This window comes from Pteropus alecto, unplaced genomic scaffold, assembly GCF_000325575.1.
Source record: "Pteropus alecto unplaced genomic scaffold, ASM32557v1 scaffold98, whole genome shotgun sequence".
Taxonomy (NCBI): domain Eukaryota; kingdom Metazoa; phylum Chordata; class Mammalia; order Chiroptera; family Pteropodidae; genus Pteropus; species Pteropus alecto.
Genome location: NW_006443570.1, coordinates 11,495,984 through 11,523,977, shown reverse-complemented (window position 1 = coordinate 11,523,977; position 27,994 = coordinate 11,495,984). Strand labels below are relative to the sequence as shown.

The following is a 27,994-nucleotide window of genomic DNA, read 5'->3' as shown; positions in this document are numbered from 1 at the left end:
TTTAATTCTGTGTTATCTTATTATTGAAGCTTAAGCAGACTAAGGTTTAAGTGTATATTTGTTACTAGAAAAATAAATATCACTTCAGCAATAGCAATGACTTTGAAAAGCTATCATATGCAAATTTTATTTTAGAAGACTTGAAAACAGAAATACAATAGGCTTTGTCTATATTCAGAGTCCTATAGTTCTTTGAAGTAGTGTTATAATGCTTTATGAGATCCTACTGTATCTGATACCTGATCACACTGATATTTATCATTTACAAACCCCTCACTGTCAATTTTATGATTTGAGCAGATAGACTATAAAATGATGTGTAATTTTTTATAACTGCATTATTCTAAAAACATATGCCTTAAAGCCCTCAAAAATAAGATGGTTACAATCAGTTGTTCTATAGTAGTCATTTAAAATTAGCATAATATAATTAGGATGACCGTATGCCTAATTTGCTTGGGAGAATCCTGGTTTATGCCCACTGTTCTGGTGTAACTGTTAGTAGTACCCACTTTCACTCTCAAAAAGTCCTAGCAAACTATGGTTATTCTATGTATAAGCAATTACAAACTTATTATTTTTTTAAGTTTTATAAATTTAGTGTTCAGTCTGGAACAGGAAATCCAAATAAAATCTTTAAAATATGGTTGTCATACTATATAATAATCAATCATTTAAATAATTTTCTTCCACTGGGAACCAAAGTAAATTTTGTGAATGAATTGAGAAGTACTAAGAAGAATCAGGTACCAAAACATTATTAGATGATTTTGAAATCACTCAATCCAAATTTTAATTTGTTCAAATAGTGTTAATTTGTTCATATTCAAAGGAAAATGTCAATACATCTAGAATTCTAGAATGGATCATACCATGTTTCAAAAATGTAGAAATAAATAACTGTGAGCTTATCGACTTGACTATTCTGGAAGATATGTTTCACACAATTTCTAAATGGGATAACAGTTCCAAATTCCTTCCTCTAACATTAAAAAATAAAGAAATGTATAGGATTGAGGTTATTAAAATCAGATTAGTCATCTAAAATTCATAACCTACCCATGAAACTATGCTGACTCAGGGTGCTGGCTTTGCTTTATATTAATAAAATGAGTCATTTTAAGAATTATCAAAGCTACACTTAAGGAGGATAACACAAAAGGAATGTGGGGGGAAAAATACTTCTCAAGATTTTATAAGCAATGAACAAAGAAAGAAAGAAAAAAGTCTGACTGGTAAATTCAGATTGACCACATGAGATCAGCTTTCCACATTTACAAATACAATACTTATATCATCTCTACTAAATGTTACTAAAAATAAAAACAGGGCAAATTAAAATTGTAGAACACTGCGTTAAAAAAACTCTTTCAGAGAATGGTATTAAGTATGTATATGTTTCACTTTATATATTCCTGATTCATAATGTGTGTTTTTATTTTAAAGTAATGAGTCTACTACTCGTATACATTGCATCTCACAGCATAAATACATAATGTATACTTTGAGACTAGTCTTTGGATTCCTGTTCTTCCTCTGATTCTCGTGACCGTTTCCGGGAGTTCAATGAACCTTCTGTTTTCAGTGAACATGGAGTAGCAACAACAGCATCTCTAAATCCCTGACGCTGCAAGATGAAAAAATATACAAGTATGCTTTAAGAACATCTAAAATAATGAATGGTCTTGCAAATATTTTGAGGTAATTGATAAGAGAGCTATTTTATTCTTGGCATAGAAGTTATCAACCACTGTGGATGAAAAGATAAACCTCATGGATAGATGTGCAAAGCCAGGGCTGTACTAAAGTATTTTATATCTAGAGTATTTTATATATATTTATTTATACATATACATACACACAGAAGCAACATTGCATTATAAAAATGTTCTCTAAAAGACAATCCTAACAAACTTTGTGGTGACTCTATTGGAAGAGGTGAAAGGAAGTAACATGAACTAATTACTCAGGTGTTTTACAAACTTACTTCCACAAATACTCTATATAATAAAGCTTTCCAATTAGAATACTTTAAATGCACCTAAGCATTGCAAAGACTAAATGGATAATTCAGTTTCAGAATCTCTATTTCTGTTTTTGTCCTACAAGTATGAGATGCCAAGAAAATATTTGGCTCAACACTATTGATAAATATGCATATTTCAGTAAAAAAAATGTGAGTTCTATGATGTACAATTACAGGAAAATTAACATTTTAAAGTGGGATATATTTAGTGGCTAATATATAGACAGATCTATAATATCTACAGACCAAAATGAGTAAGGTTAGTATTTTTTCTTTTCTGAAAATCTTTAACAACTTTCACTTTCAAAATCTTTACTATCCTAACATTACATGTGGAACACACTACCCTAGAAATGTTTCCTTCGTCTGTAAGAATAAATGTCAGTACAATTGTGACTAGAAAATTGTATATATATACTAATATTTGGGGGATAATTCGAAGTATCAAAAGCTATCCTCAAATAGGCTTGCTGCACACACAAGTTAAAAGCAATTTGTAAATGCTCTCTTTAGAAAATTACTGCCCACCGACACCAAAATCCCATTCTAATCAAATAATACTAACTGTGATTTGAAACAGTACTGTAGATTCCTTCTGGCTTGGTGATTTGTACAATGTTGCCAACCTGCTTTGAAAAAAAGAATATACACAAATATAAATATACAAACACATAATCTTAATTAGTTCAGATGACTAATTTGATCATTGAAATTTAGTTTAACCATAATTCTATTATTTTGTTCTCTAAGAACACAGAAAGCAAAAATCAGATATTCTTTTGTCACAGAATAGCTATATGTATACATGTAATTATTACATATAATAATAGATTTGTTTATATAAGTGAAGTTTTAAAGCAACCTAAAACTTCAATGACTGATTCGAATAAGTTATCTTTTATATGTTGAGAGACTGTTTATACCAGGAAAATAAAGTGGAAGACAATATTTAATGAGATAGGAAAATATTAAGTAAAAGTTATACTGCATGATCTTGCATTTCTGAGTATGTATACATACATATACAGAAAAATTACTAGAAGGCTAAGGTAGTAAAATTGTTAAGATAGTAAAAATGTTAAGTAAAGGTAGTTTTTTGGTTTATCTATATTTTTCAAATTTTCTGCAGTAATTGTGTTTTTTGGGTGTTAGAAGTATTAAGACATTTTCTTGGGATATACATGAAGAACATAACTCATATTATACTAATACAAATAAGCTAGGAAGACACATTCTTTCAAAATGATTACGTCCAGAAAAATCACTGTCATGATAGAACAAAGTCTCTTTAGGCAGTATTTTATTATGTACTCTAAAAGTAAATAATATAAAACTGAAAGCTGAAAGAAGTTGAGAAATAAAATTCTAAGCTCGTATTAACTATGGTCAAATATTATAACAGCAACAAAAATATGCAAAAAATTTTAAAGTGCCTTTTAAAATTACTCTAAAACTGATATAACTTCTTCACAATAGCCAAAAGGTTGCAACCCAAGCAACCCAAGTGTCTAACAGATAAATGGATAAACAAAATGTGGTATATATATATAAAGGAATATTATCCAGTCTTAAAAAGAAATTCTGACACTTGATACAATAAACCTTAAAGACATTATGCTAAGTGAAATAAAGCCACTCACAATAGGACAAATGTTTTATGATTCTACTTATATGAGGTTCCTAGAGTAGTCAAATTCACAGAGACAGAAGTAGAATGGTGGTTGCCAGAGGCTGGTGGGAGGGAAGAATGGAGAATTAGTGTTTAATGGGTATAAAGTTTCAAGAGTGGAAGATGAAAAAGTTCTGGAGATGAATAGATGGTGGTGATTACACAATAATGTAAACGTACTTCATGCCACTGAACTGTACACTTAAATTGTTAAAATGGTAAATTTATGTTATGTATACTTTACCACAATTTAAAAAACTGATATAACTGCATTAACTTAGAGAAAAATCATAGACTCTCAGAGTTAAAAGGGTCATTTATTTATATACAATGTTGACTTCTTTTCAAAGACAATTCAAAAAGGACATCTTGGTTTATGATCTGTAACTCTCTTAATTTTGAAATTTCCTCTCTGCTCAGGCACAATTCAAAAGGAAGCATTCAGAGACCATGGTCTATTAGCTTAATGTTTTAGGTTTGTACTTTCAGGATGAAAACAGCAGAATCCAAAATGTCATGTACTCTATAATTGCAATTGTATGCATAAATAATTGCTAAGAAATACATAATATAAGAATAGTTGGATTAGAGGGTGAGATTATAAATTTTTACAATGCTTTTAGGGTTGGTATCCCATCTTTAACATAAAATATGACAGAAAAATAGAGGCATGGTGTATTTTAACCCACCTTATTAAAAAATCACTCTTTTTCATCCAATAAAACAGAATCAACTAACCTTCTGAAAAATTAGTATCTAAATCACCTCATATTACTATATCCAAAAAGGTATCCAGTTTATCTGACTTTTCTGAGAAAATTAAAAGTAAATAAGCTTTTAAGAAGCATTTACATGTTTATTAAGAATCCTAAAGTCAAATGGGCATTCGGTATTCAGGTTGAAAATCTTCCTCAGATTTCTAAGTAAAAATAAAACTTTATATTTCATGTCTGCATCTCAAGAGTTCTTTTTAAACAAGAAATTAAACCAAAGAATCACTTGGCTCACGGCCCCAGCTGAGATGAAGCTTAACATATGGCTGAACTACATAGTTTGGGTCAGGAAGAAACAAGACAGAAGCACAATTTGTGCTCTAAAGCTGAGTACACATATGAAATACTGTGTGGGGGTGTTGATATATTACTCCACTTACCACCAGATCTTCTTGGCAAAGAATGGTATAATTCTGAACAATCTCAGCCTCATATTATCATGAATATGCAAACTGAAGGAAAACCCACACAATATACAGGAGACAAAAGTATTTCTTTTAATAACTGTTGGAATGTTATTCCATTATTAGTCAAAGGGTAAAAATTAGGTGTTTCCAGTAAAGGATGGGGACTGGGTCATGAGATGGGATTCTTAAGTTCAATTCTCAATAGAAATTTGGCTAGTCAAGGTTTTCAGTTTTATGCTCGAATGGAAAGTATTCGTTTTTATTCCTATTTTCCCCCAATGTGAATTTCTATTTCTATCCTTCCATGATAAACTAAGTTTTAAAACACATATAAGATTTCGTGCAACTTTAATGCCTTAAAGATAGTTCGTTTCAAGGAAGAACCAAACTATTTTAATTATATTAAATGAGGTCCACCAATTCTGATTATAATAAGATATGCACATTACTTTTCAATATATCCACAGCCTGGAGGGGAAAAGAAGTCTGGAGACAAAGGATTTTACCGAAAAAAGAGGCTAAGAGCTATACCTTCAGATTTTCTGATAATCAACATAATACTATAATTCCATTCTAGAAATAGCAATTATAGGAGAAAAAGAATAGACTCTATTATAGAGTCAGGTATAAAATGTGGATACTACCTATTTCACAGTTATTCAGAAAATAAAATGAAATTTTATATACACACAGTGCTTAGCCTAATAAAAGACAGTTAATATTCAATAAATGGTAGCTATTATTTACTACTTAGTTAATCTTCTGGGCCTTGGTATTCTCACTGTTAATGATAACACATATAGATTCTTCAAGGAGTTATTGAAGGGACTATATGAAATGTAAAGTGCCCAGTTAAGTACCTAGCACAAACAAGCACTCAATAAAATGAAAATTATATAGAACAGTAGATTTCCCCTAAATCTATCATTCAATGTCAGTGTTCTATATCATTCTCTAATTTCCTGGAAAGCTTCAGTAAGAAGCTGAAGTCATACAATGGTTTAACTCTTAAAAAGTAAGCATGATTTTCTGATCTCATGGGTACCTAACCAAACGAAACTTACAGAATTAGATGAAGGCAAACTTCTCCTGATGAGTGCATAAAAAGATGAAACATCTTGCTCTGCTCCTAATATTTTTCTCATTTCTTAAATGTATTCTACTAGTGAGTATTTAATAGAATAGTGGAAGACTACTATTGTATACTACTAGGCTCAAGGGTAATTCTTAAGAACATTAGTGGGATGTTCTTTGCAGAAAACCTAAATGTGGGAAAGTATAAGCAGTATGTTCAAAAGACAACTGGAGAATTGCTGCCAAATCTACAATAGGGTTTGTTGCTGAGAAAAGAATTCTTTTTGTGAATCTAGGGTACAATGACTTCCAGAATTGGAGGAATGGGAATCCACTGTAAAGCACTATGTATTATAAAAATAAAAAAAGTTACCTGAGCTCTGGAAATGCCATCTTTAAGAGACACAAGCTGCATGAATTAGTTGCAAAAGATGTATGTAAATGTGATCAGTTCTAGTATGAGCTGAGAGTAAGTAAAACCTAACCTGGTGAGGCATAATTTTTTTCATGTAGAAGAACAAAGAAATGCAGATAAAAAACAAATAGACAGTATCACTGACCAGACCCAATATGTATTTAAGCAACGCTTTTTTCTATCTTTACCCACATACTATCTCAATTTCTTCCTTTCAATAGAGCATTTCCAAACCAAGTTCTCTAGATTATACCAATTAATCTCAAAGCAGAGAGGTTGGCATAAATCTGCCATTTCTAGAAGTGTAGAATAAAAGATTTCACAGCTTTCAATTGCCTATTTTAAAGAAAATAAAAGCTGGTTTGTTCACTTGCTCAAGCAGCTTTAAAAACAAACACAAAGGTTTCATGCCGTCATAGTTTTATTTTAAAGAACAATACCAGTGAAAGTCAGGTAAGTAACTGAATAACAAAAGCAAGATAGAAAAATACAAAAGACAACAAAAGTAGAGACAATTTCATGTAAGAAATATATGAAGCAGCTAAAAAAAACCATCCTATTTTCCACATAAGTTAGTCCTAAAGCTAACCTCAAAAGTATTCCTTTTGTCCTGATTTTATTCTTCTTTCAATCCTTTCCAGGAACACAGAGTACCCACCTCCTTCTGCATGGCTAATAAATGGTACTTAATTTCAAAGAGCTTTAGAAGGTAGCATTCCTTGGCCACCTACTCATTTCAGGTGCACCCCATTATTTAAATATTCCAAAGAATTTCCTATGTAGCTAAATGTGCAGATTAAAACATTTTTCTATGTCTGCTCTAGGTGATTAAGGACAAGGTTACAAAAGCTTTAGTTCATGGGGCATTGCGGAACTCATTCACTGGACTAGCTTTAAGAAATTGGTAAGTTTTTAGTGTAATTAACCCAATATTCAGAATTATTAACTTGTTTCTATACTGACCTTTGCTTTTGGTCCCAGTGAAAGATTAATCGTATTGTAGCAGCATGTCCCCAACTTTCCCCTGAGGGAAAAAGAACATAATAACTGTATTGCCTTACTGACTAGGTTATCAATCTCTCAGAATGCCTCTGACCAAATACAGTTTTATTTTACTTAATTTAAAATAACGAGAGTATACTGGTTTCAAAAAACCTGGTACATAGATAACATTTTGAGATTTATAGATTTTTACATATCTATGGAAATACTGGAGATCATTATCTTCTATTTATCAGTGAATAAGACAGATATAGTCTCTGCTTTCATGAAGTTTACAGTACTCAAGAAGTACCAAATGAAAGAGGTAGGAAAAAATATGTTTAACCAAAAATGTTTATCTGATTAATTACCCACCCAATGCGGGTACCAGCAAGGCCTGATTTCTATCAATCTTTGTTGTCATCTGATTGGTTAAAATTACCTACAAAAAACAAAATGTGAGAAAATTAGGTGAGTTGCCCCTAAAAATTAAGTAGTCCTGCGATTTTAGTATTCTGAATATAATCTAACTTAAAGAAAGACATATTTAGGTAATAAAAACTTTTCTGATAAGTTTTTAAATTTACTCATAAAAATGAGTAGTTATCTGAAAACATGATTCTATTGAATATAAAACATTTTTTAACAGACAAGAACGAAGAAGTTCTTATTGTGAAAATGAAACAATAAAAATATAATAGATAATACATATAGCCAATAGAAACAACCAGATCAATAGCAGCAACATCAGTAGTGGTAAAAACATTTATTGAGTACTTAATACATGCAAGAAATTATGCTAAGTGTATTACCTTCATTATCTTATCTCCTCTCCATAAGTACTCCATGAATGAGGCATTATTATTATTATTCCAGATTAACACAGGAGAAATCAGAACTTTAGAAAGATTGAGTCTGTGTTCTTTACCACTGTGGCCTCTCTAGAACATATTTATTCAAAGGAATATGAAAACCTTAATAAATAACTCAGTGCTTACATTTTTAGGGAAGAAATCAATACAGTACTATGATTTATGACTTTACAGAAATAAAAAAGAAATTGAGGCAAAGAATTATGAGAAGAGACCTAAAATCATAAAAAATGTACAGTATAAGTAGAAGAACTGGGGAAAATAAAACCCAACAGGTCAAATAACCCCCAAATTATGATTGTGCTAGTCTACTGGTAATACATATAGGTCTTGCTTTACTCACAGATGGCCCTCAGTCTAAAAATATTGCTCATTCTTTTGGATTAAATAGTGATCTGTAGGAAAAATTCTATGTTTTAAAAAGTAATTTTAAAGTAGAGAAAAACGGGTGTTTAAGGCTGACTAAATACAGTAAAAGTCAGATTATCTGCCACCTTCTTATCCAAAATTCTCTAGAAAGTTATTTTAAATAGTCTTCCAATACAGATCATCCTTCCAAAGATAAGACAGATATTACTGCAAGCTGAAACTGATAACTATTAAAAGCAATGAGAAAAGGTACCTACTCTGAAAAAGTCATCAGTTCCATAAAAAAAGCTGAGAAAGAAAAAGCTGGCTATTTCCAATGCACTGGTGACACTCTAAAATTTTCGTTTATCTACAAAGGAGAAATCTGTGATCCATCTAGATCTCAATTAGGCACCAACTGTATTACATCACTTTGTTCTAGTGCACCCCTCCTTAAGTGCCATTGTGGCTTCCCCAGGAATTTTAGAACAAGCTAAGCAGGAATTTAAATTGGTAATTAACTGAAATATATGACTAATCAGCATCTCCAACATGCTGAATAATACCCTTTACTGTACATACTACTAAGTGTTTAAGCTCTAGCAACAGAGATATTTACTTATACCAACATGTTTTGGTTAAAGGTGCAGTATCCAATTCTTCAGCCATTAGCCATATAGAGCTTTTAAAATTAAATTATAAAACTAGAACTTCAGTCTATGGCCATGCCACCCTGAACGTGACTGATCTCGTCTGATCTCGGAAGCTAAGCAGGGTCGGGCCTGGTTAGTAGGATGGGAGATGACCTAGGAATACCGGGTGCTGTAGGCGTAAAAAAAAAAAAAAAACCCACCTAGAAATTCAGGTCCTCAGTAGGACTAGTCATATTTCAAATGCCCAAAAGATATATGACTACTGTATTAAACTGAACTTTTTCATCTTTGCAGAAAGTTCTATCAGATAGCTCCTGTTTAGGGAGCAGTTAAACCATTTCATATCTTTAGGAAAATGTAAATAAATATACTTCCCAGCTGTTCTACATCCCAAAATTAGAATTTTGCTATAAAATAATTATACCACTTCTGCAAAAATGTTGAGTTTCTCAGAATACAAATGAAAATTGTGTGATTACTCCAAACTCATAAAAAATGAGTCTTTAAAATAGTGAAGTAACAGTTGAAAGTTATTAACTTCATTGCTTTAAAAGTACTTCTGCTGTCCAAATGTCCTTCAATTGACGAACAGATAAACAAAATGTGGTATATCAAGAAAATGCAAAATTAGTCATAAAAAGGATACTTACTGATACATGCCACATGGATGAATCTTGAAAACATTACACTAAGTGAAAGAAGTCAGCTATAAAAGACCACGTATTATACGATTCTATTCATATAAAATATCCAGAAAAACAAATCCATAGAAACAAAAAGCAGACTAGTGGTTGTTAGGGGTTAAAGGAGAGTGCAATAGGGAATGATGGCTAATGGGTAAGGGATTTCTTTTGAGAGTGATGGATATGTTCTAAAATTAAATAGTAGTGATGCCTGCACAACTTTAACTATACTAAATATACTAAAAACTCTGAATTGTACACTTTAAAAGGGTGAATTTTATGGTATTTTAATTATATTTCAATAAAATTGTTTAATAAAGCATTTCTGCTAATAATCTGTCTCTGCTACAAAGTCACTTTCTTTTTAAATTTCCAAGGATAAAAAAATGATTCATTCAATTTGTATTTTTGAGCATCATTATGCTCAGTATTACAGAAGGCATTGTAAAGGTAACAAAGGTGAATTAAAAGTGAAAAAACAAAGTAGGGGTCTCCCCTTGGGATGTCTTTTTCTGGGTTGCATCTCTAAAAGGAGTCTCTCCACATCGGCTTGACAAAGGTTTTTTTGTTTGTTTTTTTAATTTAATTTTGTATTTAGTTTCAAGTATACAGTACATTGGTTAGACATCTATATAGTTCATAAAATAATCGCAATTGCTCCCTCCCTCCCAACCCTCCACCTAGCCAACATATTAATGCTAACTACATTCCCTATGCCATGCTTCCCATCCCCGTGACCATCCATCAGCTACTAATTTGTACTTCTTTAACCCTTCATCCCATTCTCCCAGCCCTCAAAACCCCCTTTCCCTCTGTCCGACACCAAATTGTCCACTATATTTGTGAGTCTGTTTTTGATTAGTTTCTTTTTATTCCTTAGATTCCGCACATAAGTGAAATCATATAATGTTTATCTTTCTGTCTGACTTTTAAATATCTTCTAGGTCTATCAAAGCAATATCTTTTTCCATCCCTTTCCTTTTTATATGTAGGGGTCTTGTTTTCTTATCCTTTCAGCCACTCTATCTTTTGGTTGCAGCACTTAATTCTTTTCCATTTAAAGTACTTATTGATAGGAATGTAGTTGTTATCATTCTTTATTCCTGTCTTTAATACATGTTTTTCTTCTTAAAGACGTCCCTCCAACATTTCCTGTAATTCTAGCTTGGTGGTGATAAATTCTTTTAGCTTATTTTTGTCTGGGAAGCTCTTTATCTGTCCTTCGACTCTAAATGACAGCTTTGCTGGATAAAGTATTCTTGGTTGTAGATCCTGGGTCTTCTTCCTGTCGAATATTTTTTGCCAAGCCCTTCTGTCTTGCATAGTTTCTTCTGAGAAATCGGCTGCCAGTCTTATGGGTGTTCCCTTATAAGTAATTACCTGTTTTTCTCTGGCTGCCGTTAATATTGTTTCTTTGTATTTAACCTTTGGCATTTTAATTATGATGTGTCTTGGTGTGGGTCTCTTTGGATCCCTGAGTTTTGGAATTCTCTGAGCTTCCTGGATTTTTATGTCCATTTCCTTCACCAGGTTAGGGAAGTTTTCCATCATTATTTCTTCAAATAGCTGTTCGACATCTTGATTTTCTTGTTACACCAATCAGATGGATATTTGGATCCTTAATATTGTCCCACATCCTCCTTAAATTATTTTTATAGTCTTGGCATCTTTTTTCTTGCCATTCTGATTGAGTATCCTGATTGGCTGTCCTGTCCTCTAGGTAGGGCATTTGATCCTATTCTTTATTCACTTTGTTTATTCCTTTGTTTATTCCATTTAACATACATCTCATCTCAGATAATGTGTTCTTCACTTCTTACTGGTTCCCTTTTATAATTTCCACTTCATTTTTATGTTTTTTTTTTAAACTCTTGGTTGAAATGATCTCTGTTCTGTTCTCTCATATGGTTTCTGCTTCTTTGTCTTCCCATTTTGGCTGCTTTTCTGTGTCTGTTTCAACCTACTAAGGAAAGCTCCTAAGTTTCCCAGTCTTATTAGTGTGGATTTGTGAAGCAGGTGTCCAGTGGCACAGGCCTGAGAGGCGCTCAGCAGGCTAAACTTAGCCCAAGTCTCTACCTCGCCAAGGTCACCTGCTAAGATTCAGCAAGCAATCCACAGATGCTGTGCTTATAGTTGCCTCAAAAGGCACCAGAAACCGAGGCCAGCTGCCTCCAGTGTGAGTCTAGGCGCTGCTAAGCAAGGAGCACCTTACTCACTGAAGCTATACCAGGATGTGGTTTGGGTGGAGCCACCAGTTGCGGGAGGTAGGGTTTCAGGGAATCCTCTGGGTGGAGCGATCTCTGTTATCCAGTTTGATGACGTCACGGTTATGGCAGCGCTGTGTCTGCGCATTGGGTAGTGGGGAGGGCTCAACAAAGAACAATGGACACTGCTGGCCCTTCTGTACAGAGTGAGTCTCCCCTTGGCCCTCACTCCAACAATATCTCCATGTAAGTCCCTGGTGCTCCCTGTGCGCAGCCAAATCGGTACTGGTATTCAGAGTGAGCAGGTCTGTCACTGTGAAAATCTGCTTGAGGACGCAGCCCCTTTAAGAGGTGTCTGCTGCTGCCGCTGTGGCAGCCTCCATCTCACTCAGCTGCTTGAGACCAAGCAGCCCCACATCCTCGCCCCGTCCTACCTTCTGCCATTGCAGGGTGATTTCCTGGACTTCTCCCTAGTTGAATGGCTTGTTCATCTAGATCCTAGGCGATTTTTCCTTGCTGCTGCTCCTTATAACCATCACAACTTTGCTTTGGTTGCCAAAGAGATGGATAGAGACTCTATCATCTACGCCATTTTTCCTCTGTCCCAGCTTGGTGAAGTTTTGAAAGGCTCAAAGTTGGAAAGATGTGGGAAAATAAGAATTCCTATTCACTGTTGTAGCAAATGTACTTTGGCACATGTTTTCTGAGTGTAATTTGATAATATATAATAAAATGTTTAAAAATAGCTATCCCTTTGGCTTAATACCTTCAGAAATAACTGGACAAATGGACAAAGCAACATATATAAAGTTGTTGATTGCAGTGTTTTAAATGGTGAAAAACTGGAGCCAACTTTAAAGATAATAGGGAGGTGGTTAAAAAACTATGCTATAATTATATAATGGAATATTATGTAGCTATTAAGGCAAAGTAGACTTATCAAGTAGTGTATACCAAGAGATGTTCATAATATATTAAGTGAACAATAAAACATTGCTTTGTATATGATCTCACTTTAGAAACATGTTTATGTATGCATAGAATAAGCTTGGAAAAATATGTACACCAAACTCAATAATAATCATCTCTGAGTAATAGATAATATAATTGCTTACTTTCTATATTTTGATTGTTTAGATCTTTTTTTAGAGCAAGTACATATAACTTAACGTGGTAAAATGTATTATCAAAGGTCATACATGCTTCTGTACTTTCTAACTGGGAAATTAAAAACCAAGCAAAGAAGAATTTATAAAATAAAAGGGAAAATTATGCCCTCAACCCCACAAAATCCTATCTCTAGAAATAGCCTCTGTGAATGTTTTGGTCCTTTCAGATCTTATTCTTTATATGTATAAACTGAAATACACATATATAATTTTTATTTTTCTCAAAAGTGAGATCATACTAAATATGCAACTTGAATTTTTTCACTTAATCATTTATCCGGACATATCTTGTTCCATTGTAGTACTTGTATATTTGCATTACTCATCTTAAACACTGCATAGTATTCTATGTTATTGTTTGGATTACTCTTTTTAATCAGAAAAGATAAAGCCAATTCTGTTAAAGACAAAAACCTAAGGAAATATGCAACCCTATTAGTCTTGAGTGCCCCCTACTGGGGGCTCGTCATTGATATTAACAGAACACAAATTACAAATTAATGGCAAGAAATAATTCAAAGGACACCATGCTCTTCAGTATATGACAAAAAAAAAATCTAAAAACTCAAAAAAGATGTATGTTTTCAAATTATTTTATCAAAGAGTTCTTTATTTACTCATGATGTGTTACAGGTATGTGCTAAGGACTCTCTACTCAGGGTAATGACAAGAAAATCAAGTTAAGAAGTTTGACCTTCTCCCATCTCCCTCCTAGACAAGTGTGTATAGTTGTGTCAGTGGTGGGATGGGGTTACAGAGTGGGAAGTGATGGAATGATCCAAACAAACAGTAAAAGAGTTTTTACCTCACTCCTTTTTATCTCTTCACTTCTGAACTTATCTTTACTTCTCCATATTTCTAATCTAGAAGAGTTAGCTCCACCTCCAAACATCTTGGTTGTTTACACTATGTAATTTTCCTATCCATGTGAGTCTGTGATTATATACTATGTAATAATCAAAGACTCAGAGTAAAAGAAAAATGAGAATGTTGGAAGAGCTTACCTGAAAAACATGAAGTATATTTAGACAAAGAAAACACTGCAATTACCAAAAGTGGCATTTCTTCATTAAAGTCCATTTTTAAAATATAGCATCTTGATTATGTTTATCTTCCAGGAAAACTGATACACAACACTTATAGCTGAAATTTTTTATAAAAACCAAACCAAAACTACATTCAAAACCATCTATATTATTTGCTTTTAGTAAGGAAAATTATTTTCTATTTCTAGACATAAAATCTTTACTATAAAATTCTCTTAACTAAGAATACTTACAGCTAATCTGTGATTATTTGCAAGACTGATCATTTGCTGGGCTAGGCCATTTAGTAATCGAGTACGAAGGGATAGGTCATCTAGGTCATGACGAAAAGGAGAAGCAATACCATCCACTATCACTAATCGAACCTAAATATAGAACAGATGATATTAGATTTAGTATTAAAAATAAAATAAAAATGACATTAGAAAAGCATGATGCATTGCATTAAAAAAACTCTTAAAATCCAGGGTTCTATTTCCAACTCTACAAAGGCTTTATTTTGGGTGATTACATATCTAATCATCCAATACTTTTTGTACTAATCAACAAAAGTTAAAATGTACTCTGCTTTGATAACTTATCAACTTAAAAAAGTAATTCGACAAAAAGAAAATGGAGCAATTACAATTTTATCATATGCCACTATACACAGTCTTTACAAGAGTATTTGATATTGATAAAAAGCACTTTTGACATCTTAATAAAACAAGTGTCTGAATTAAATACATCAATTTTACCTTCAGGATTCTTTTTAAGTTAAAAAAATCTTCAAATATTAATTTATAATACCTTCTTCATACAATTAACTAATGGTATACTTTTCTCCTTAATTTAAAATATATTATAGGGCAACTAACCATTACAGAATCTGTTATAATACAAATTTCAGCATGAGGCAGGTTTGTCTTGAATTACAATCAAGATGGTACACTTACAGATGATAAATATTTTTATGGCAGTTCATTTCTAATATAATCCAAACAATGCTACTACAGTGAAGTTAGAGTAATATATAAACCTTAGATCCAAGAACAAACGGAATCTGGAAATTAATCCAAATGTAAACAGACAAAAAACTACAAAAGTATATTTTTTTCTATACAATAAGGATTAGGTTAAAGAGGCTTTTGTGAAGCAATATACAAGCCATTTTTATCTTTTATTTAGAGTATTCATTCTTTCATCCAACAAATATTTATTGACACCTACTATATGACAGTCACTGTCACAGGCACTGGGGAACAAGAGACAAGGTCCTGCTCTCTTGGAGCTTATGTTCTAGTGGAGTAAGGAACAATTAACATGCAAACAAATATATAAGATAATTTCTGATACTGTAAGAGCTACTATGAAGACACTAAAACCAAAGAATAATTAGGAGCTAGAGAAGAGGGAGACTGAGACTAGATGTAAGGGAAGGCATCAATAGAAGGCAGGCAACAGAACAGAGTCCTGTTCTGCTTCGTTGGACGAATGCAGCGCTGAGCTATAAAATCTGACCATCACCTCTTGATGAGAAAAATAAATTCAGACTAGACCCTGCTACAGGAAACAAACAAACAAACAAAGACAGCCCAAAGATAAGGAATAGTAAAGGCAAAGGTTCTAAGAGAAAAGTCTGGCATGTTTAACAGTCAGAAAAAAAGTAGTAAGGGGAAGTGGTAGGAAATTATATCAGAAAGGTACAGTGGTGAATTGAAGCCAAACCCTACCAGCTGTTGACCCAAGTGCTAAATTTTCAGAAAATTTTCAAATCAGTCATTAAATATAGCTATTAAATATTAAACTATATAAATTTGAGTAAATAAGTTATATTAAAATATGGATAAATAAAATATGGACAATAAAGACTGAAAAGTCATTCCTTCCTAATTATTCTACATTTTTCTATTATCTACACTTAAGATTATTTACATTTATTTTATCTTTATAGTAGAAACGCTACAAAATGATATGCTTATGTATATTGTTTCTTCTCTATTCCATGTTCAATACATCACATTGGTAGCTTGAAATCAGCGATGATGGGAGGGTTTTCTACATGGAAATCAGCAAACAAGCTACAGATCAGGGCTTGATCTGATTGTCCGGACTTTTAATAAAGTGATGGGGAAAATGTTATAATCCTATTGACCTTAAAAATGTGTTGTGTCTGTACCCTTTACATTATAAACAACATAAAAAATAAGGAAATATTTAACAACCCCACAAAAAAAAAAAGAATATTCTTCTACTATTAGAAAAACTAATCAAATAACTAAGTATTATCATTAAGTCAAACAACAGAAAAGTATCCCACCAGAGAACTCCATATAATTACAGGTCTTGACTCTAGGGTATTTGCAGGGAGCCCCAAATACCCAAGGCATCCAAGGACCTCTTGGCTCATGCCAGAGGGGTTATATGGCCTAACCTCCAATGGACAAAGAATGGAAATTAGCCTATTTTTCCTCTCCACAGTCCAAATCTTAAGTGGCTAAATTACAAAGATCTGGATCTTCTGCTAAGTGGTAACTGTCAACATTGACAGCTTTTCCCCAAGTTTTGGGAAAAAGTTCCTGGACATGCTCTGGTGAGTTTCCTTGGTCTTTGGTCTCTCAAAAGGAAGAATATACTGAATAACAGAAATAGAATTACAGAGTTTGAGTGGGTAGGATAAAACGGGCATTGTCATTTAACTCATAAAAGCCAAAATTAAAAAGTTACCAACTGTGGATTTTTTTAAATTAAAAATTAGGAATCCAGGAGAGTCCTTTATGTTCTAGAAACATTCTGTGTAGTATACTAATTCCCTTCCCCCCAGCAATTCCTTCCTTTGTGCAACTTTCAAAAAAGAAATTTGGGGTAAATGGACCATGGGATGATAATATTTGATATTTCTTGTAGTCTTATCGTTCACTGACCCTGTCTTGTAAGAGATATGAAATATCATATTAAAGAGCATAGATAAATTGTTCAAACAATGCAGAAAAGTAAAAAACTGGTGGATGTACTAAAATATGATAATGTCAGCAAAATAATCATATTATCCATTTTCGCAAAATAAGAATCAATAAAAACCCCATAAAGACTATGAGAAGCATTTTAGAACATACTTCCTGTCACAACCAACTATCCAGATTTTTGGTCTCTTTTATGTCTTTGGAAGAAATCCTAATGTAAATGAAATACAAGAAAATACTGTAATAGTTGAACTCATGGTTCATATTGAGAAAAAGACAAAAAAAAATTGTAACCAGAAATAAATGGTAAAAAAAAAAAAAAAAATCATTAACTCCTCAAAAAATAAGCTAATCAATTCAGCAAAAAAAAAAAAAATGCTTTTGTTGTCTCACTTTCATCATGCATGTTAACATAAGCAAAAATATCAACCAGCATTCATGTTAAAATAGTACTTGTTCATCAGTGATGTAACTTCTTACTGAATTGGACAGCAATAAAACGTCTATTGGGAGCTTGGTTTTGCCAAATAATGTCATAGGTTGGATGTGGATACATAAGTTTAGCAAAATTCAAATCAACGAAAAGACACTGGTAGTGAGAATGTAAAATGGTTCAGTGACTGTGAAAAATAGTTTGGTGGTTCCTAATAAAGTTAAACAGAGAATTAACATATGACTCAGCATTTTCACTCCAAAGTATATATACCCAAAGGAACTGAAAATTGGTACTAAAACAAATATATGTACACAAATGTTATAGCAGCATAATTCACAACAGTCAAAAGATGGAAACAGCCCAAATATCCACCAATAGATGAAAGGATAAACAAATTGTGGTATATATATATGACAGAATATTGTTTGCCATAAAAAGAAATGAAGTCCTGACACATACTACCAAGCAGATGAACTTTGAACACATAATGCTAAATGAAAAAGCCAGACAAAAAGGTCATGTATCATATGATTCCATTTATATACAATATCCATAGAGACAGAACACAGATTGGTTGCCAGGGACTTTAGGGGAACGGAGGAAGAGGGAGCAACTTCTTAACATGCTTAGGAACAACAGACAACACCTCAAACAACAACAACAACAACAAAAAGCACAAAAATGGAAAAAGCATGGCATTAAATAAACTATGAAGACACTTGTTTACAGTATGAGCTGAAACATGAAGACAGAGAATCCACTTTGTTCAACCTCAGCTGGGAACATGTGTGCGGAGTGACACAATTTCTTTGCCACTCTACACCTGTCCACTATGCACTGAATTGTGTCCCCATAAAATTCGTGTTGAAGCCCTAACCCTCAATGCAACCGTATTTGAAGATATGAACTCTAAGGAAGTAATTAAGGTTAAATGAGGTCATATGGGTCGGGCCTTGATCTAACAGGATTAGTGTCCTTAAAAGAAGAAACACCAGGGAACTTGCTCTCTTTCTCTGCCATTTGAGGACACTGTAAGAAAGCAGCCTTCTATAAACCAAGAAGAGAGCCCTTCCCAGAAACAGAATTAGCTGGAACCTTAATCTTGGACTTCTAGCCTCCAGAATGTTGAGAATATAAATTTTTGTTAAAGCCAGTCAGCCTATGGTATTTTTATCATGATAGCCTAAGCTGCCTATGTCCATAAATGACTGTGAAAAAAAACTATGAGTATTGATTTTGGGATTACAAATAAATTTTAATGAGTAGGTGACTTTACAATTACAGAATATGCAAGTAATGAGGATCAACTATACTAAATGGTGATAGACTGAAAGCTTTCCCCCTAAGATCAGAAGCAAGACAAGAATGCCTACTTTCATCATTATTATTCAAATCTGTGCTAGAAGTTCTAGCCAGATCGATTAGGCAAGAAAAATAAATAAGAGACATCCAAATTGGGAAGATGAAAAATCTCTATTGTAGATGACATAATCCTGTATACAAAAAATCCTAATGAATCCACAAAAAACTACTAAAACTAATAAACAATTTAGCAAAGTTAAGGTATACAAAGTCAACTTAAAAGAAATCAGTTGTATTTCAGCTGAAACTTATTGGATTTCGTTAACCAACATCACCATAAATTAATTAATTAAAATCAGTTGTATTTATATATGCTGGCAACAAACAATCCAAAATGAAATTTAAAAAAAATTCCATTTACAATAGCATCAAAAAGAATAAAATACTTAAGGATAATTGTACACTAAAAGCTATAAAACATTGCTGAAAGAAGTTAAAGGCCTAAATAAATAGAAAGATATCCTATGTTCATGTAATATTAAGATATTACTATCTTAACAATATTAAGATAGTAATAGACTCAATCTACAGATTCAACATAATTTCTATCAAAAGTCCAACTGCATTTCTGCAGAAATGGAGAAGCCTCCATTTAGATCAAGTTCACGTGGAATTGCAAGGGGCTCTGAATAGCCAAAAATAATGTTCAAAAGAATAAAGTTGGAGGATGCACATACCCCAATTTCAAAACATACAGTAATCAAAACAGTAATATACTGGCATAAGAATAGACATATACTTCAATATAATAGAGTCTAGAAATTAACCCACATATCTATAGTCAACTGATTTTCAACAAGGATGCCAAGCTCATTCAATAAAGTCTTTTCAAGAAATGGTGTTATGACAAATGAATATGTCCAAACAATGAAACTATGTATAAAAATTAACTCAAAATGAATCAAAGTTCCAAACAAAAGAGCTAAAACCATTAAACTTGATGGCGTTTGGGACATGCTACTACAAAATACGGCTCTTTGGCATACTTGATATCTTGTTAAAGGAGTTTGAGAAAATGGCAGAAACAGGAAGGTCAGTTTGACCTTATCCCTCAATCTTCTTCCCTGAAAAGCAGAAGATAAATCTCCTGTGTGAAAGATTGTGATACCTTCCTTGTACCATGAGGGAGACATCCTTTTCATCAGAGACAGTAAATTCAGGGCTGAGAAGGCTATATAAATAAATCTTGTGAAACTATTTTCCAAGTTACTTCTTCACGATTTATCACCTCTAACCCCAAATCCCTTTCTTATCAATTCTTCAAAAATGTATTGTTTTTGTCTAAAGGTATAAAAGTTTCCTGCTCTGGTCATTTCTTTGGGCTTTTTTTTCTTGTAAAGGCTCTGACATACATGTAAAAATTCAATAAAATATGTGTGCTTTTCTCCTGTTACGCTTTTGTCAGTTTAATTACCAGACCCAGCCAGAGACCCTAAGAGGGCCGAGGAAAACTTGTTCCTCTACAAACTCTTAGTCATAAAATATTCATGATCTTGGATCTTGATCTTGGATTTGGCAATGAATTCTTACATGACACCAAAAACACAAGCAACAACAGTGAACAGATAAACTGGACTTCATCAAAATTTAAACTTTTGTGCATCAAAGGACACTATTGAGAAAGTAAAAAAGGAAATCCAGAGTGAATAAAGAGTACTTACAGGAAAATAAATGACTTTTTAAAAAGATAAATGGGTCTCCAAATATAATAGTGATCATCTACTTCTCGCAGTTCTATTAGTTTTTGCCTCATGTAGTTTAATGCTTTATCGGGAATACATACATGTTAAAATTGTTATACCTCTTGGGCAGACTAACCTCTACATCATTATGTAATGTTTCCTTGGTGTAAAGTCTACTTTCTGAAATAAATATAGCTACTTCTACCTTCTTTTGATCAGCTTTAGCCTAATCATTAGTGTTAGCTTAATTGTTAGTGTTCTCTAATACAGCGGTCCCCAAACTTTTTGGCATCATAATGCCTGATGATCTGAAATGGAGTTGAGGCAGTGATGCTAGTGCTGGGGAGTGGCTGCAAATACAACGAAGCATCTCTCGCTCACCCGCCCACCACTGACCTCTGGCTGTGCAGCCCAGTTCCTAACAGGCCACAGACTGGTCTGTGGCCGAGGGGTTGGGGACCTCTGCTCTAATACATTTACTTTTAATCTACATGTATGTTTATATTTAAAGTGGGTTTCTTATAGACAATGTATAGTTGGGTCTTGTTTTTTGATCCACTAGTGCAACATTTTTGAAGTGCAATTTGTGTTAAAGAAGAATTATATTGACACTTGTTAAAACAGTAAGGGAGACTTTATTCAAGAATATTCCAATAGCAGTATTACAATAGAGAAAAGAGATTGGGCTCATCCTCAAATATAAGAAGGACGAGTGGAAATTTATAGCCAAGGAGCAGGGTGTCAGTGAATGGAAAATTATTAATAGACGACATCAAGGGTAGGGAGGATTCTTGCTAAACTGACCTAACAGGATTCTTGCTAAAGGCAGGCCAAAGACATATACATCAAAGGTAGTAAATGAGAAACCTGGAATATCAAGGGTGATCAGATAATAAGGGGATGGTGATTCTCTCTAAACTAACTTAGCGGGATTCTTTACTATTATACACCCATGTTCATTATTCAAATAATGAACTGGGCTGATAAAGCCAAAGACAGAATGGAGTCAAGGTCAAGGCCTATTTCAAAAGAGAGCTCAGAGAAGGCTGACTAAAGTTTGGTCAAGGAGAGTTTTTGTCATGTGTAATGTTTATCAAAATTAAAGATACATATAATCATTAATATTATAATTCTAACACTCAGCGTTTATCTCATAAACACACTCACAAATGTATCCCAAGAGATATGTGTAAGAGTTATCTCCAAACCGTTAATAATAGCATCTAAAAACCCACCTATAGAGGACTAGTGAAATATAATTAAGGGAAATACTTTTGCCCCCATTTTCATTGAAGTAATATACAAAATTTACCATCTTAATCATTTTTAAGTGTACAGTTTAATGGTATTAAAAACATTTATAATATTGTGCTATCTCCAGAACACTCTTCATCTAGTAAAACTAAAACTCTGTATCAATTAAATAATAACTCCCCATTCTCCTCTTCCTCCCAGACCCTAAAAACCACCATTCTACTTTCGTCTCTGAGTATAACTATTCTTGGTATCTCATAAAAGTAAAATCATGCAGTATGTTTTTTTCGTAACTGTCCTATTTCACTTAGCATAATGTCTTCAAGATTCATCCATATTATAGCATGTCAGATTTTCTTTCCTTTTTAAGGCTGAATAATATTCCAGTGTATATATATACCACATAGTTTATCTATTCATCCATCAATAAACACTGTGTTGTTTCCATGTTTTAGCTACTATGAATAAAACTGCTATGAACACAGGTGTACAAATATCTCTTCAAGGCCCTGCTTTCAATTCCTTTGGTTATATATCCAGAAGTTGAATTGCTGAATCATATGGTAGCTCTATTTTCAAGTTTTTGAGGAATCATCATACTGTTTTCTATAGCAACCGTACCATTTTGCATTCCCACCAACAGCGAAAAGTATCTTCTTAAAATGAAATATGCAGCTGAAAGAATAAAGTTTATCCAATATGTGCTGATACAGAAAGACATGTGAAGCATTGTGCGAAAATAGAAGGTGCAGAACGATATTACAGTATAATCCCATTAACAAATGTTAAAAATGGGGAACTATTATAATATGCACAATTTTTTTTTTTGAGCAGACAGACAATAAATTTTAATAGTGGTCAACTTTGGGGAGAGGTACTAGGAAGCAGGGGAAGTTTTATTTTTCATTTTATATCTCTCTCTATGGTTTGTTTGATAGAAGCTATTCCACCATTACTAGAGGCGGAACCTCTTTCTATATTTCGATTTCTTCCTTTGGGCATAATATTTACATATATACTAAATAAATACAAATATAAATAAATTGTAGAATGAAGAAGAAAGAGGTTTTCTGAGCTGGCTTATATCACTGTACTATTTACTTATTTTTCATGCTAATCAAATACCTCTAAAGATACTTGGTTATATTTCAGTTATATTTCAGTAGTTTGAACCATACCTTTGAGTGTTCTGAAAGGAAGTCTGGAAGAAGATAAACTTGTGCCAGTAGCTCTGTGTAGTCACGACAACGAAAATAATAAATATGGGAAAGAATATTTTCAAGAGTGAAATCCTCCAAAGCTTTTGGGTGCTCTGAAATAAATAAACCAATCTTAAAATAGTTTTACTTGTTTGATATATTGGTGATTATAACAATACCTTTGAATAACAAAATGCTTCACTGTGAATAACAAAACTCTTAACTTTAAAGATGATAAAACTATAGCAAAATTACTATCACTTCATAATGCCTGTCCTCTTTATTTTCACCTTTTCTGTTTTCTTATATACTAGGCTATCAAGAAATTGTTTGTACACAACTAGTTTCAATGCCTGCCTTTTCATATTTCTAGTTATTGGCTTCTATTGAACGGAAGTAACATAATGGAATTTCTCTTTCTTGTTTTTTTTCATAGAACTAGAAATTAAGAGTTAAAAGAAAATTGTTCAAAAAAAGCATTTAATTTGGTATTTTAGTAGAAACAATAATATAAAATGAAATTCCCTACTTCGAGTGATTTTAAAAAATAACCAGTTTGGCTTTATACATATTTCTGAGGGAAACCAGTTGAAAATTATTGCATTTTTACTAAATATACTAAAGTTTTAACACTGTGAAAAAACCCACGAAATTAAATTTCAGAAAACACTGCCTATTGTAAATTTAAAAAGTACTCAACTGATTACATACATTTTAATATAAGGATGTATGAAAAGTATTATTTTTTAAAACTTCTAAAGAACAAGGACTGCAATCCAAATAAATAAAAAACGAAGGAAAAAAATACCCAGCTAAACCAAAACTACTTAATTTTACAACTAAAAAAACAAGAACTTGAATATAAATTAACTTCACAGTTTTTTTTTAAATAGCTTTATTTCCACAAAGTGCAAAAAAACTTCCCAAACACTTTGGCAATACAATTAACAGTCACAAAGTCAATTACATATTACTAATAGCCCCATAAGGTCAATCAGGTTAATGTTCCAGAAATTTCCAGATATGGTTTTTCTAACTAACTTTGGTTTTTGGAAAAACCAGTATGGAATTCAATATACACTGAATGCGCTGAATACAGTGAATGCACTGAGACAACACTTACTTAAAGTATCTAAGAAAATAAGTTTACACCTGGCAGGTCAGAGTATGATTTGAAGTTATACAATGAAATACACTCACAAGTTTTGCCCCAGAGCTCCTGCAGTAAGACGTGAGGGTCATACAAGAAGACGGAAAGGCCAATCCAAGTTGTGGCATTTCTCATTTTGGAGGAGAGATGTGAGAATTTAACACTAATACTGTCAAGTCATTAAGCTTCATGTTCCAAACAGTCTCTAGCTGAGGCTTGAGATGAGTACAAATTCAAATTACTTTTATTACACAGGAAAAAAAAGAGAAGTGCTTGCTGACTTACCCTCTCCCATATGTGTTCCTGCTATAAGATGAAGGTGCTGAATGCAGGCAGTAGCAAGGTCTACCACTCTATCAACCATAAAACTTCCCTCTGTATCAATAAACACTGCTTCACCTTCCACTCCTCCAAAACATTCTGGTATCTGCACATCTATTGCCAACTGCATACTACAAAGAGAAAGAAGTCAAATGATCAAATCATTATCATGATCTTCTAAGGCAGTGTTTTTCAAAGTTCAGATCACTGCCTATTAGGTACCACTAACTGTTGCATAAATGCAAATACACTCCCCCAGACAACAGAGATGGCTAACTCTTCATGGCTCCAAATATATGTGAATCGATTGATGCTAGGGGAAGGGTATGCCTATAAAAATCATGATTAAGGAATTTTAGTGATTTTTTTTTTAGACCTCTGGGAATGGAACCCTTTCTTATTATACATAAGTCTACTTTCAAACGTTTGACTTTCAAGTGTATTCTCAGGAATTAATTATACAATAAAGAGAAGTCTTCTTATTTACCCTAATAACATTACAATGTTGAGAAATATTTCTTGATATCAAAATAATTGTATCAACTTCTCAAGATGGGGTGATGAAGTAACACAAACAGTAAATTGGTTTTTGTTTGATGTGTGCACGCACATATAAAAAATTATGAATACACACAAGCCTTTTTTGGTCTCTTGACTGTAGACCCATAGCACAATACTCTATTAGTTACATAAAATGTTATTAAGCCCATTTTTAGGAAAGGAACATTTTCTTTTACCATAATTGTGTTTTTCCAACACCTGGTGCTCCACAAATTTCTGTTGTTTTGGTTAAGGGTATTCCACCCCCAAGAATATTATCTAGTGCTGAACAGAAGGTAATTATGAAGCTCTGGTTATGCTCCTGCTCAAGAAGTTCCAGTGCTGTACACTTCTTGCCTGACTCAGCTGTACCAGCATGTCTTGGTTTATTTGTGAGACATTCTCTTCTTATAATTTGCAGAGTTTCTAAGGCTTCCTCTTTAGATATACCAACTTCTGAAAGGATAAGAAAAAAAAAAATTATTTGAGTTTAGAGATTTAAAACAGTCTAACATGCTATTAGGTTGTCTTCATTTTAATTTTTATATAGAGTGATGCCAAGAGCAGAGAAATACAAAAATGTAACATTACCTTAACTAGTCAATCTTCCAATTTAATAAAGGCATTTACATGTTTTCTTCACATACTTAAAAGATTACCTCAGAAACAGAATTCAAAAATCTAAACCTATAATGCATTTCTGAGGATCTATAAAAGTGTCTCAGGACATAGAAATAAAAATGTACTAGCAGTCAGTCCTTTTACTATCCCTTTTGGTCTTATAAAGGTATGCACCTTTCTTATAAGGTATGTAAATTATTTTTCAGAAGAGAATGGCCTCTGTAATTACCTAAAACAAGATGCAACTTTAAGAAGTGCATATGCATGTATTATTCATAATAAAAACTTTTCATAGCAACACAGGCATGAAAAATTCATGTATAACTCCAAACTATTTAATGAGAACAATTATTTGATGCACAAATATTTTTAACACACTTATGCTTTCCTCAACCACACAATTTCATTCCTATTTGAAAATATGGACTGAGAAAATGCTAATTACAAAACAAGCTGCTAATGAAAGAAATAATGGTGGGGATGATATCAATTATGAGTTTGATATATCAGTGTTTGATTTGATAAGGATATAAACTATAAATTTGGTGCTAACAGACAATAATGGTGATACAACAATAAAAATCCTATCCAATTTAAGAGCCTGAACTCTGGAGTCAGGTAAAAAGTCTGGTAGAATACCAAGGCCATCCAAAATGCTCAATAATTGTTAGCTATTATTATCATTCAGATTCTCTCATTTCTTTTTTATAACACCAACATGTTGAAAGAAAAAGAGCTCATCAAACTTTGGGGGACATAGTGTGCCTTGTAAGATTGAAAACGAATAATTAACATTGGGTCTACAGCATTAATTCTTGAGTGGTGAATTGAAACCTCCTCGTTTTACATTAAGGGCAAAGACTTAAAATTCTATCTTAAAAGCACAGTTTTAGCCATACCCGTAGTGTAATGTGCACAGTGAAACTGATCCCAGATGGCAATTTCCTATATACCTCAAGATGCAGAAGTTCTCACGAACGTATTATATCTACAGTGTTCTGGAATGGGAGGTTTGGGATTTTTTTTTTCAGTGAATTACATAAAAAAGTGATTTTTTCTTTCTACTGTTTTCTTCAGATTCTGGAGACCACTCCCTATCTCATTGTCAGTGTCTGTAGTACTATCACAAATCATTTCTCAAATGTAATCTCTGTCTCTTGGATTTGGGAAAAAAGCGAAAATTAAATAGTCTGGGTTCTAATTGTGGCTCCACGACTTCCTAGCCTCGTCCTCATGATATTACTTAACCTCTTGAAGCATCAATTCCTTCATCTAAGTATTGGACATAATCCACGCAAGTGAGTTCTTTTGAGTGTAAATGAGATAACGCTCAGAGTATTCAGTAGGCACTGGCAGAGAAAGCAATTAGTAAACGTTTTCAAGGCCACAGTTCTAACCACTCAAATCATGTTTAAGTGGAGTCAATGAGCTTTTTCATGCTGTAAACGCAGCCGTGGGCGGAAGCAAAATCTGCGGGAACTGGACTGCAGGGGGAAGAAAGGAGATGAAGGCGGTAAAGACGGCGGCCAGTTTGCCTCAGCTTGCCGTCCGGAGTTGTTACCTTTGCTGAGCTCAGAGGGTTTCACCTCTAGGAGTTCCTCAGCAGTCTGGAAACCTGCAGACACCAGCTTCACCCGCACCGCTGGAGAAAAGGGGAAACTCACTAAATCCCGCTGCATTTCAAAGCCGAACGCCTACGCGCGAAGTCACACCCACAGCGGCTAAAGTCCGGGCAGCGGAACCCCGCACGCTCGCGCCGGGCCTCGCCGTGTGACGTCAGACGTAAAGCGGAAGGGGCGGGTTTTGCGGGCTGGTTGCACGCGGCCTTAGGCTTTTCCGCCTTGTGGAGGCACGCTAAATTTCCACATGTCCACACCATTTGTCTTGTTTCTTTGAAATCTCATTTAGGGTTTTCTCGTTAAACGTACATCCTTACAGTAAAAAGAGATAGATGAAGACTGCAGGTTTGAAAGCTAAGCCCAGTGAGCCCTACACACATTTCCTCACCTCCGCCCTGGCCTGTTGGATGGAAACCTCAGGGTTGTTAATAAGACTGAGCCCCTCGAGTGAGAGTATCACACGCGCGCGCACACACACACACACACACACATACACGCGAGCAAGTCACCGATTTGGGGTATGGCACTGTCATAAAAGAATTAATCTA

The 27,994-nt window shown here is 33.5% G+C and overlaps 1 protein-coding gene and 1 pseudogene across 4 annotated transcripts; one reads left to right on the top strand and one right to left on the bottom strand.

The window, feature by feature from the left end:
* Positions 1-97: 97 nt before the first annotated feature.
* On the bottom strand, positions 98-27,589 carry RAD51C (RAD51 paralog C). 4 transcript variants are annotated; one of them, XM_015599333.2, is made up of 10 exons: positions 27,389-27,589; positions 25,404-25,662; positions 24,631-24,797; positions 23,175-23,308; positions 14,554-14,685; positions 8,158-8,286; positions 7,721-7,787; positions 7,328-7,388; positions 2,592-2,655; positions 98-1,627 (listed from the first exon to the last, which is right to left on the bottom strand). In XM_015599333.2, the coding sequence occupies exons 1-10, from the start codon at positions 27,504-27,506 to the stop codon at positions 1,511-1,513; spliced, it is 1,248 nt and encodes a 415-aa protein (XP_015454819.1). In that variant the 5' UTR covers positions 27,507-27,589; the 3' UTR covers positions 98-1,510. The 4 variants fall into 4 exon arrangements, with proteins under 4 accessions (XP_015454819.1, XP_015454820.1, XP_006924947.1 ...); XM_015599334.2 differs by having other exon boundaries at positions 2,592-2,652; XM_006924885.3 differs by lacking the exon at positions 8,158-8,286 and having other exon boundaries at positions 27,389-27,588.
* LOC112473360 lies at positions 9,281-9,396 on the top strand (annotated as a pseudogene).
* Positions 27,590-27,994: the final 405 nt, after the last annotated feature.